Source organism: Panthera leo, chromosome B4, assembly GCF_018350215.1.
Source record: "Panthera leo isolate Ple1 chromosome B4, P.leo_Ple1_pat1.1, whole genome shotgun sequence".
NCBI lineage: Eukaryota > Metazoa > Chordata > Mammalia > Carnivora > Felidae > Panthera > Panthera leo.
The window spans coordinates 62,379,914-62,392,038 of record NC_056685.1 but is presented as its reverse complement, the minus strand read 5'-3'; the positions used below and the strand labels follow the sequence as shown (position 1 = coordinate 62,392,038).

General features: G+C 37.5%; 1 protein-coding gene across 1 annotated transcript in view; it reads left to right on the top strand.

Annotated features, from left to right (window-relative positions):
• TMTC1 (transmembrane O-mannosyltransferase targeting cadherins 1) overlaps positions 1–12,125 on the top strand; it is a 273,311-nt gene that overhangs the window by 117,557 nt on the left and 143,629 nt on the right. Inside the window, exons 6-7 of the mRNA XM_042946180.1 lie at positions 2,905–2,986; positions 5,353–5,456. Of these exons, the coding sequence (XP_042802114.1) occupies positions 2,905–2,986; positions 5,353–5,456 (186 nt within the window). The remainder of the gene's footprint in view (positions 1–2,904; positions 2,987–5,352; positions 5,457–12,125) is intronic.

Genomic DNA, 12,125 nt, shown 5'->3' with positions numbered 1-12,125 from the left:
TAAGTCCAACTCTCGCTGATAAAAGAAGGAAACAAAGCTCCTTGTGGACTTGTTACAAGTCATATAACCGATGAATTGGAAGCACAGGAGTAGAACCCTTAGCTCCCATCTTAGAGGGTTCCTCAGTGGTTTGATTTTGTTGTTGGAACGTTCTCTGGGTCACAGGGAAAACAGCAGAGACTGAAATTGAACATTATCAGTGGTGGTATTTGCATAGCGCCTTTTGTTTATAAGGCACTTACAGATACTTAAGCTTGCGATTGAAATGAATAGCTGAGAGAATCTGATAGAATAGCTAAGTATTACTTCTAGTTTTTTGGTCTCTTTCTCTGTAAAAAAGGAATTATAATATTTTTCCTCACGGAATGGTTGTAAGTAGTAAATAATTACAATTGAATCACTTAGATTTGTGTCTGGCATATATGAATTATTTGGCATTTTAATGATGTTAATAATAATATTGTCATTATTTGTTGTTGATGTTTGATTCTACTTTACAGACCATACGTATGTCATAAATTAGTGGGGAGAATTTCACTATCTAATTTTATTGTGAGTTGGGTAGGAGGAAGGGATACAGAGAATTCAGCTCTTGGAGTACTTCCTGTATGAGCTTAGGAATCTCAGCCTCTGACCTAGTGTTTACCAAAAAAGGGCCCATATCATTTTGGCTTATTTTCTCTTTTAATATTGGACAGAAACTAGAAATAGAAATCTTCAAAGAGGTCATTTTTCAACAGTGCTGTATGTATCATTCTAGGCTTTCATTGCTTTGGGATACTACATCTTAAAGAACAAATTATTTGATGTCTGAAAGAGCTTAACCTCTTAAGGAAATGAGATTTATCAGGGAGGAAAAATTTCTTAACAAAGGGACACTTTATAAATATCACTCCCTGAAATAACCATTGTAGTGAGCTTTCAGTGAAACAAAATGCAGAATTTGGGAATTTGCCTAAGTTTAACATTGAAAAAAAAAACGACACCCTAAACCCTACGGTTTGTTGTTTTTAGAGAGGAAGCCACTTCTGACTTTTAACACTGTGCTAAAATAAAGCAGCAACAGAGGGAACCTGAGAAATGAAGCTTCCAAGAGCAGACCAACCCAAGAAACACTTTTTCATTCATATGTGTCGCAATTTCAGGCCTCCCCAGCACCTTTTTCCTTCCCGCATTGCTATTCCCTCCCTGCTGCCATTTACATTACATCCTGTAAAGGAACAGCAGAAATATCCAGGTTGATCTTTGTTGAGTCATCCTGAAAATGATAGTAATAGTGGAGGCAGAGCTGAGACAAGACACTTACCGGTGCTTTGACCTTTTTGGAATCATAGGTCCAGTTGACACTAAAGATCAAAGCCAAGGATTTTGCTTCAGAGAAATGCACAGATGAAAACATACACAAATCTTGTGTCCAGATTCAGGAGGTGGTGGACTCCCTTAAGCCTATTTTGGGGACATTAGTGATGCACCTGTGTTGTGAGAGCAGACAGTATCCCTGGCCGTCCTCCTTGCCAAGGTTTAAGTGCAGTGCTTGGGGATGGATCCAGTCCAGATTTTGCTAAAAGCTGACTCTAGTGGTTTTTTTTGGGCTCACCTCATTTTCTCCACTCATTAAAAACTTGAAAGGTCAGATCCACAGCTGTTTCTGAACCAGGAAGAGGAAAAGGAAGCAAGAAGAGAGGACTTGCTTCTGAGTGACATTATAGTACCTCCTTGCAGTACCATTTGGACATATATGTTTTATAAGCAGTTGTCAAGATAGACGCTTTTTTGTGATAGTAACCCACTCAGGCCTTATAAAGGGATCTCTCTCCAATAGAATATTGGGGATATTGGGAATAATGGGAATATTCCCGTTGTGTAAAGGGACCTCATTCAAGTGCAGATTTTAAGAGATTCTGGGAAGAAATACTTTGAAGAGAAATTGGATTAAGTAGGGTAAAAGAAAAAAATGAAAAAGGGTAGGGAAAATAAGGATGAGGTGGGAACTGCTTCCTGGATTACATGATTCGATTTGACTTGTTTCCTTCACTTTGTAGATTAAAATACAGAAATTTGCATGTAGGTGAAATGACTTGCTTTAGGTTTTTGCTTGGGGTTTGTTAATAACTTTCTGTTGGCTTCCCTTTCATGGTCTTTATTAAAACCAGCCAATCATGTGCCTTATATGTGGAAATATGGAGCTCCTACTTTGTACAAGTGAGTGAGCTGTGGCAGACGCAGAGTCCTTATAACTTCCTGCCCCTCTAGAAGTTGACATTCTTGTAACCTAGTTTGGTTCCAGAGGCCATAGGCAGGTGAGAAAATTGCCCACTGCATATTGGGGAGCTGTGATCCCACCACTGATGCTGACTACCTTTGTTACCTTGGGTAAATTTCTTAACTTGGGCAACCTTGGCATCCTTTATTTTTTTAGGGGTAAGATATTTGTGAGATATTTTGTAGGTTGAAGATGTAGTGTCTCTCAAATTAAATTAAATAGCTAAACTCTTAATTTGTTTAAGATCATCCCTTTGACCAGTGTAACCCTATATTTGCCAGAATGCCTGGGTTATTTGGGTAGATGGGCTAGTAATATTCATAGCTGACAGTGCTAGGTCCTGCTCCATTTATTCTTTCATTTTTGCCCACAGCTTTTCTGTGGAGTAGATATTACTACTATCCCCCTTTTTATAAGTGAGGAAAACAGATGTGCAAAGAAGTTAAGAAACTTGCTCCAGGCCTTCCAGACAGTAAGCAGCTGTGGGACTGAAACCCAGGTGGTCTGACTCCAGGAGCCATGCTCTTAGCTATGATCCTTTCTAGTCTTTTCTCAAGCTATGACCTGTTCACATTGAATGGAGAACATTATGTGTGGTGGACTCTAAAACTTACTTAATTTTTTTTTCTGTCCTGTTTCAGGTACTTGACAGCAAGGACCAATAGAAATTTCCTGCTTACCATGAGGCCATTCTTAAAAAGGGCCACTTTGGTCATAACTTATGTAAGTATAGATATGCTTCTGAAATATCTGATAAGAAGTGTTTTATTTTAACTTGGCTCAGAGACATGGTCCAGATTATTTAATAGAATCAGCAATATATTCGAACAACATGATGTTAGGCTCAAAGAGTTTACATGCCATAAATGTTACAACGCCTTGGAAGGTATGTATGAAAGCCTTCTGGGAATATGGTAACTCAAAGACAGACCGGATGAATTATAGTATTTTATGAGTCCCTTTCAAGGTGCTGATCCTGAATTGTCTCAGTAGCACAAACCTGGCTGTATCAGTTATCTATTGCTGCAAAACAAACCACCCCCAAACTTAGTGGCTTAAAACAACTACCACATATATTTACCCTGAATGCTTTAGCTTGGACAGCATCTAGCTGGGTGGTTCTAATTGCTCATCATGATTTTTGACTGGGGTTGCACAGGCAGGTTCTTGTAGCTGTCAGCTGGCTGAGGTTGTCTGTCTGTGGTATCTCCTTCTCTAGAGTCTCTCCCTGTGACCTCCCTCCAGCAGTGTAGCCAGGACTTTTTTTTTTTTTTTTTTTTTTTTACAACATGTCAATTGGGTTCTAAAAGAATGAGCCAAAAGTTGCAGGACCTCTCAAGGGTGAGGCCCAGAACTGATGCATTGCACTTTCTACAACATTGTCTTGGTCAATGCAAGTCACAAAACCAACTTAGATTTAAGAGGAGGGGCAGTTGGCTTCATTCTTGATGAGAAGAGCAGAATGTACATGCAAAGGGGGCAGGAATTTTTGGTGGCCATCTCTGGTGACAGTCCCAATAATTATTTTCTTACATTCTTGGATTCAAGAATTCATGATTAGGAGATCAGTCTGTTATGCCACTGCTGTCTCCCATAAATTTCTGTCAAAATTTATGATAAATTTTGATAGGAAACTTACAAAAAAGTCTTTGAATTGTAATGTCACCAATTAATGTGATTTTCTTCTTGATGCTAAAGCGTGTTTATGGAAGAAGAATATGGAAAATTTCAATGAAGGTGGAGAGCCTTGACTGGACAGTCTCAACAAAAGGGACAAAACATTTCTCTAAAGTGTTCCCTAGTATCTTTGCACAGAGCTAGGATGATTCATCACTGGTTTCAGACATGATTTATTTTCTTAGAATTGTATGGGAATGCAAGTAATCTGACATCATTGGAGTGATGAAAGTTGTAAATTATTAATCCCTTTGTTCTTTTAAAAATTTATTATCAAAGCCCTTTCTACTATTTATCTTCCTACTCTTCTTGTTTAATTATCACGGCTTTTTTCCTCTTCATAGTATTTTAGGGAATTTATATTCTTTCAGGATACTTGTGCTGTTACATTTGTAGTTGATATTTTCCATTATAAAGCCTGTAAGAATTTAACTTCAGTTTGAGCAGGACATTGCGAGTGTTAAGACGATTTTTAATTGGCTGCCTAGGCATTGTTTACTGTTGCTATGCTTTTGGCTGACACCATACTTTTATTTTAGGATTTTAGATTTGAGGTTATTTATATAAAAGATATTTATAAAGGAAGTCAGTGATATTCATGGGGAAAAAAATCCAGCCTTAACTACCTCCAAAATTAATCCTTTAGCTTTTTTATTCAAGCAAAGGTTTTCCTCTGACTTTAATAAAAACAATGTAATTGGTCCTGTTGAAATGAGAAGCATCTGGAAGGCCTGTTTGGGCGAACTCTCCTCCCCACAGAAATGTCTCTCCTTCTGGCTTTCTTATTCACCTTGGCAACAGGATAGCACCATTTAGTGATAGAATTCCAGCGGGTGACACAAAAGCTGTGCCCCGGAATTTGTTGAAATAACCCTTCATGAATGTTCTCCTTCAGGGCATTGGAGGGTTGGAACACTTCAAATGTGTTTATCCAAAACCCAGCAGTATTGTTTATTGTATTTTAAATTAACTTTCATGGGGCTGTTTAAATGGAATGGTTAAGAAAGCGGTTGGACAAGACATAGATTCAACTCCTGGATCTTGCAGTTTATTAACTGTGGGATTCTAGGTAAATTACCTGGAAGCCTCAGCTGTCTCATCTACCTCTAGGTTCTGTGAGGCCACAGGGAAGATGGAAAGTCTTTAGCTCAGTGGATAACAGCTGATAAATGCTTGCTACTGACAGCTGTAATTAAGAATTTGCTTGCCTCTCCCTCAACACCTTCATTGTTTATACTCTTCTCCTTACCCAGCTGTTCCCATCTTGCGTACTCATTTTGAGTGTTAGGATTTTATAGAAGTGCTCATTATGAAACAAAATATTTGTAAAGCATCTGGAAGCGTCCTCCAGAAAGGTGGGGCTTACGCCCAACGAGCAATGACTTTCTTACCAAATCTCCTTTTCTTTGAAGGTGATTGTCGTTTTGTACTTCCGTCTGTGGATAATGGGAGGATCTATGCCCCTCTTTTCAGAGCAGGATAATCCAGCTTCATTTTCGCCTTACATTCTTACAAGGTCAGTAAACATATTTTTTTTTAACTTAACGTGGTACTCATTCAATTGTTTTAAATAGTCTTAAATGAGAGTTTGCCTTTGCCTTTTGAGGAAAGAAGGGTTGTATTCCATCCTGGGGGTGGGGGGGAAACTACTATTCATACATTTGGAATTCGTTTCAGCGGGTGGTGCTGTGTTGCCAGGCTTATTGCTACTGTTCCCATATTGGTATGTATTTGGCTATTCAGCAAGTATTTTGTTGAGCACTTATGATCAATGGCAAATGTCTACTGAGTGGCCTATATGGCAAATGTTACAGAACAGTGCACCGCCAAGCCTATAGAGGTTGACTGAGTATTAAAACTATTTGTAGAATCCGTGGAGAGGTTGAAAGTGGAAAACAGAAATGAACGATTTTTGCTAAGATAGAGCAATTCTATCACACTATTTGTCTTTAAGAGATTTAGAGATATTGGATTAAGAAGTGATGTTGATCAGGGGATCTGATTTATTGAAAAGGTTTTTAATTCCTTACCTGTTCAGTCAGCTGTGGTGTCCTGCTAAGGCTTTCAGATATAATTATATTTGGCAATTTTCATGACTTTTCTTCAGGATATATTGCTGCTATTACGTTAAAACATTAAGATGCACCATTATTAAATTTTTATAGTTTTATATATACCTTTTCACATATAATATTTTCATAATAGTAACCTTCACTCTTTTTGTGTTTGCAAAGACACAATAAAACTTAAATTAAACCTTGACCTATTGCCCATTTGGCTTACTTGTATCTTAGGGACAGCACATTGTTGGATTCTGTTTCTCTGCCGGGCGGTTATCTTTGCTTTATTTGACTCATTTATCTAATTTGTTTTAATTGATACATTTCTACTTGCTTTGCCTTTTATGTTTTTCTTTATTTTCTTCTTTTTCAAAGACAGTTTCCCTTTCAAAAAAGATAACTTCCAATTTGATTAATCCGTTTTTACAAAAACATTATGTCATAATTGTTTCTATTTACTTCTGTTATGTATTTATATTAAAGAATCTTGACTCTGCCTTCAGAAATCATATGATATCCAGCCTCGAGTGTTGGCTTATCTCTTCGAGGTAGTCTGGAGCCTTATACATTATTGTTTATACCTTATCTTTTTAAAAACGTTGTTGTTTGATTAATCATGACATCTTTAACCCACTTTTTATTAATGTTGCAATCTACTTGTCCTTTTTAGTTCTCCCTGGCTTTCAAAATTTCTGGGATCCCTTTGTGGATATTTTTAGCTCACTGATAAATTGTTTCAGTTTCTGTACCTCCTTAAATAGCTACATTGACCTCCAGAACAGAAGGTTCTGAACTCACCAACCAATTATTTCATTCCTGTCTCTGTCATCAGTAAACAAGTGCCTGCCCCACGGTTCTTAGTGTCAGGACAAGGTGCCTTTGGTCTCTGACTCACTGCCTTCCTACCTGTACTGCTTAGCTGCCGGTTGCATTTTTTATCTCTTCTGGTGGCAGAAAAAAATTCTTTGGTGGAACCTCTGGCAAAATTAGTACCTTGGGCCAGTCACTTGCCAGCTTCTGTCTTTCACTTTCAAGGCATATGTATCCTTTTTCAGAGGGATCTGATACATATTTCATTTAGGACTTTATATGACTCCATCTAAGTGACTGTTCTCAGGTGATTCAATCAATATGTGATAGAACACAACATCCTCTTTTTTTTTTTTTTTCTTTCAAAAAACATATCTTTCTGTTTTTGTGTTTCATGCTTAAAATACATAGAAACCCAGGGACATTTCAATGACAGTTCCTCTAAATGGCTTTTCACATTCCTCTAAGATAGCTGCATTATAATTGTCTCTTTTGAGCATCCAGAAAATTGTCTTTAATTCCTTTCTCAAGTAAGGTTTCTATTCTGCTTGAATAATTGTTTGACCTCTGGTAGGCTGATGATTCTTAAATTGGATTACCTTGGTCTGTTTCCTAGTCCTGTTGGTTTTTCTTTTCTTCTCATTAGCTGTGCAATTTAGCTATGATTTGGCTGGCTCTGTGAGCCCGTCATTACTAATCACAGGTTTGTCATTCAGCTTTGTCAATCTGTCTCATTAATGCCTCACCTCTTTCACTGGGTTTGTAAATTCCGAACAACTTTTGTAGCATCTTTGCTTCCATCTTGCAAGTATTTTATCTTTTAAAGTTTCTATAATAACTTATTCTATTATCAGGTGAGAGTTTTCAGACTTTTTCTTTAATAATTCCTATAGTTACTAATTCCATGTAGTTTTAAAAAAATCCTAATAGTTTTAAGAGTTGCTTGGTCAAGTTTTCCTTTGTTTCAAATGATTTCCTGTGACTTTATAGTTCTGAGATTCCTTCAGTTTGCTTGTTTGTTTGTTTTATTTCTTTATTTTGAGAGAAAGAGAGAGCACAAGGGAGGGGCAGAGAGAGGGAGAGAGAATTTTGGGCAAGCTCAATCCCAGGAACTGTGAGATCATCACCTAAACCTAAGTGTCAGACGCTTAACCAACTGAGCCACCCAGGCACCCCCCCTTCACTTTTACATAATCTATTTCCATGTAATTAGCCAGGAGGAAATACCCTGTCATTTTCTATTTACCAACACTGGGATGCAAAATCATTGTGGTTTGCTCTTGAGAATAGTTTGTTAAAAATTATCAAAGATGAGGGAATAAGACAACAGATGACTGTGTGACATTTACTGTAATGTAAGACATTGTCTAACAAACCTAGAGGAATACAACTTTGATTGACTTATTTATATCTATACTACTATATTTTACAACTCTGTCAACTTAGAACTTAACATACAGAAATATGATAGCAGTGATTATTTTTCTCTCTAGTAGGAAATAAGGCTTCAAATGTTACAGTTTTATTGCCTTGTAGGACATTGGACAAACTTGTATCTAATTTACCAATCTCATTCCTTTTTGTTTTTCATGAACATTGTAACACTAGTTTTTCAAATTTAATTTGTGTATATTGATATAAGTATACATATATATGCATAATAACAGCTTTGCACTGTTATGCCCAGAATTCGTGATCCCCAAAGACCGCCAGGGAGCCGAGTCCGATGTAAAAGCAAAAGAGCCTTTATTCGAGCTAGCTCGAGCTCAATCCCCTACCTGCACCGACACAGCGGTGAGATATCTGGGAGAGAGAGCGAGTTTCAAAAGGACAAAGGTTTTATTGGGGCCTAGGGGCAGTTGGTGAGGTAATGGCTGTGGCCTCAGCCGATTGGCTGGGGAAGGGTCGGAGTCCTGTTAGGCAGGTGAGCGGGAGGTTACTCAAGGGGAGGAGGCGTGGTCAAGGTGAAGGACACAGAACAAGATGGGGTTGGCCAGTGTAGGCCCTCCCTTTCAGCAGAGGTACAATTTTCATGGCATACAATTCACCTATATAAAGTATACAATTCAGTGATTTTTGTTATGCTCACAGAATTGTGCAACCATCATCAAAATCAATTTTAGAACATTTTCATCTCCCCAGAAAGAAACCTTATATCCTTTAGCTGTCCCCCACTCCTAGACAACTTTTTGTCTCTGTTGAGTTACCGGTTCTGGATGTGTCATACCAATGGAATCAAATAATCATGGATCTTTTGTGACTGACTCCTTTCACTTAGCATAGTGTGTTCAAGATTCATCCATGTTGTAACTTGTATTCATACTTGATTCTTTTTTAATTCCCCAGTAATATGTCATTATATGGGTATGCCACTTTTTAATTTTTCCTTTCATCTGTGGGCATTTGGGTTGTTTGTACTTTTTGACCCCTATGAATAATGCTGCTGTGAACATTCATGTATGAATGTTTGAATGTATGTTTTCATTTCTCTTACACATGTACCTAGGAGTGGGATTGCTAGGTCATATGTATTAACTTTGTATTTAACTTTTTGAGGAGCTGCCAGACTATTTACCAAAGCAGCTGCACCATTTTACATGCCTGCAGGGCTTATGTGAGGGTCTAGTTTCTCCATATCCTCACCAACACTTGTCTTTTTGATTATCTTTCTGTTGTTTTAATTACAGCCATACAAGCAGGTATGAAATGGTATCTCATTATGGTTTTGATTTGCATTTTCCTAATGGCTAATGATGTTGAGCATCTTTTCATATGCTTGTTGGCCATTTCTGTATCTTCTTTGAAGATGTGTCTATTCAGATTCTTTGACCGGTTTTTAATTATTTTTATTATTGAGGCATTTTATTATTTTATTACTGAGTCTTTTTATTACTGAGCTGTATTAGTTTTCTATATATTCTAGATATAGATTGCTTACCAGATATATGATTTATAAACATTTCCTACCTTTCTATGGGTTGTTGTTTCACTTTCTTGATGGTGTCCTTTGAGCACAGATGTTTTTAAATTTGATGAAATTCAGTCTATTTTGTTTTTGTTGCTCATGCTTCTATCTAAGAAGGCTTTGCCTAACTCAAATTGTCTTTTAAACTGACTTTATCAAGTTTCTGGTTCCCTTATTAAAAAGTTATACACACCTTTATTTTCATTGTGTATTTGTATGAGGATTAAGGTTTTTAAAAATATTTTGAAAACCGTACATTGGTACAGTTTATGTTAACAGTAGTTTGGAAGCCATTTAGAATTTGACTTCTTACACCTGATCATTGGGCATGTCAGAGCACAAGGTAAACTGATAAAGAATTGGAGGATCATCATTATCACGATACACTGGCAATGAGGCTCTTAATTTTTCATCTTTCCATTTTAACCCAAACATTCAGATCGTATTAGCTGTCAAGAATTCTGTGTGACTGATCAATAACTTTTTCAACTCGTAGTTAATTGAGATTGTGTGGATCAGTTGAATGGCATGAGATTGAATTAAATGTTTCTACCTTAGGCCTGAGAAGAAAAGTGTAAGAATTTAAAGAATGGAGGAGATACTGTAGTTTGATTGCACAGCTTTCTCTGGACAAGCAGATTCCCCCAGGCACAATTGTCCAAGCCAAATAACCTAGTAATCATGACTGACTACTACCTTCCTATTATTCCTCACCTCTAAGCCATCACACAGTCCTGTCCCTTTGATCTTAATGTTGCTAGAATTTCTTTACTTACATCCACCCCTGCTGCTGCCATTTTCATTAAAGTCCTCATGGACTCTCTCCTGTATTACTGAAATCCTTGTAACTTGTCTCTCTTCCTACAGTTTGCTCTCCTTGGATCCATCTTCCACACTATTTCCAGATGGTATTTCTCACTGGCTTGCTATTTTAAAAGTCAGTGGTTTCCTGTACCTCTAGAATAAGCAGTAGGAATTTGGCCATAGCTATTCTCTTCAGGCTTATCTCTTGGTACCCCACCACCTTCCTCCCTAACCTTAGCCATTAACTATCCTAATCTGCTTCAGTTCCTTAAATGCAGCCCTGCCTTTTACCTCAGAGTCTTTTTACATGGTGCTTTTCCAGTCCTATAATGCCCTTTCCTTCATTCTTTAGCCATTGTTGATTCTAGATCTTGCCAGAACCTTCTTACCTCCAAATCTTGGCCACATATTTTTTGTGTCTTATTACACTTTACTTTATGGACTATTTACTAATTTTTATTTCCCACTTAAATATATGTTTCTCAAGGGCGGAGACCGTATCATATTCCTTTGGGTCTCCAGCATATTAGCCAGTGCTAAGCCCAGGGCAGAGCCACAATAACTTTATTGTATAATAGATGAAGACATGATTAAATCTACTCTCATATGTCTGTTGCATCTATAAACATGATACCTACATTTACCTTTCTGCCTCTAATGGCCACTTCAAACCACCACCTCTGGATTTATCCTTGCCTTGCTTTTTGGCATTAAGACATTTTCAGCTGGATATGCCTTTGTACACTCCAATATGGAAAACGTAGTCTTACTCATTTTATCATAAGGCATCATAGAATAACTCTGCTCCATCATGAGAATGACCCATAGAATGTAATGACATATTTAAAAATGCATGTGATTATGGAACCCCAATATCATGTTGACTCTTCTTTGAGATTTAAAGAAAATTGGCTCAAGTCTTTTCCCACCTGCTGGGTGTCCATTATTACCCTCTCCTGATTTTTAATCCTTCCCAAGAACCTTATCTTTTCATGGGCATTTCCCATTTCCTTTTCCTTTTCCTGCTAAACTTCCCACCTCACCCATGTTTTACTGCCTGTGGCCATTCTCATTTCCTTTTCTTGTGCCAACCAAGATAGAGATCATAGACCTTTCACCTTAATATCCCCTGAAGTATCACTTATGTAAGGCATTTGCATATAAGAGATTTTACTGAAATGTGAGGACAAGTGAGCAGAACTATATTGTAAAGCCATACACAAATAATTTATAGTAGACATCGTTGTATGACAGAATCCTTCAGCTACTCCTCCCCTGGGGAGTTCTCATTGACTTTTTTCATCAGGTCTCTGGTCTCAGTTATATATTATTTATTATTAGTCCTACCTCTTGCCTACTATTCCCTATTCTTTTCTTCCTCCCTGCAAATTTCTAATAATTTCTTATACAACCCTAGACTGCATAGGCCATCTCAGACTAAATCATCTCTGAAACCATATATACTGATGTAATAGTAAGCTCCAAAATGGAAATGGCTTGACGTTGAGAAGGTTTAGTTTTTGATCATAGGGAGATGGCTGTGGAT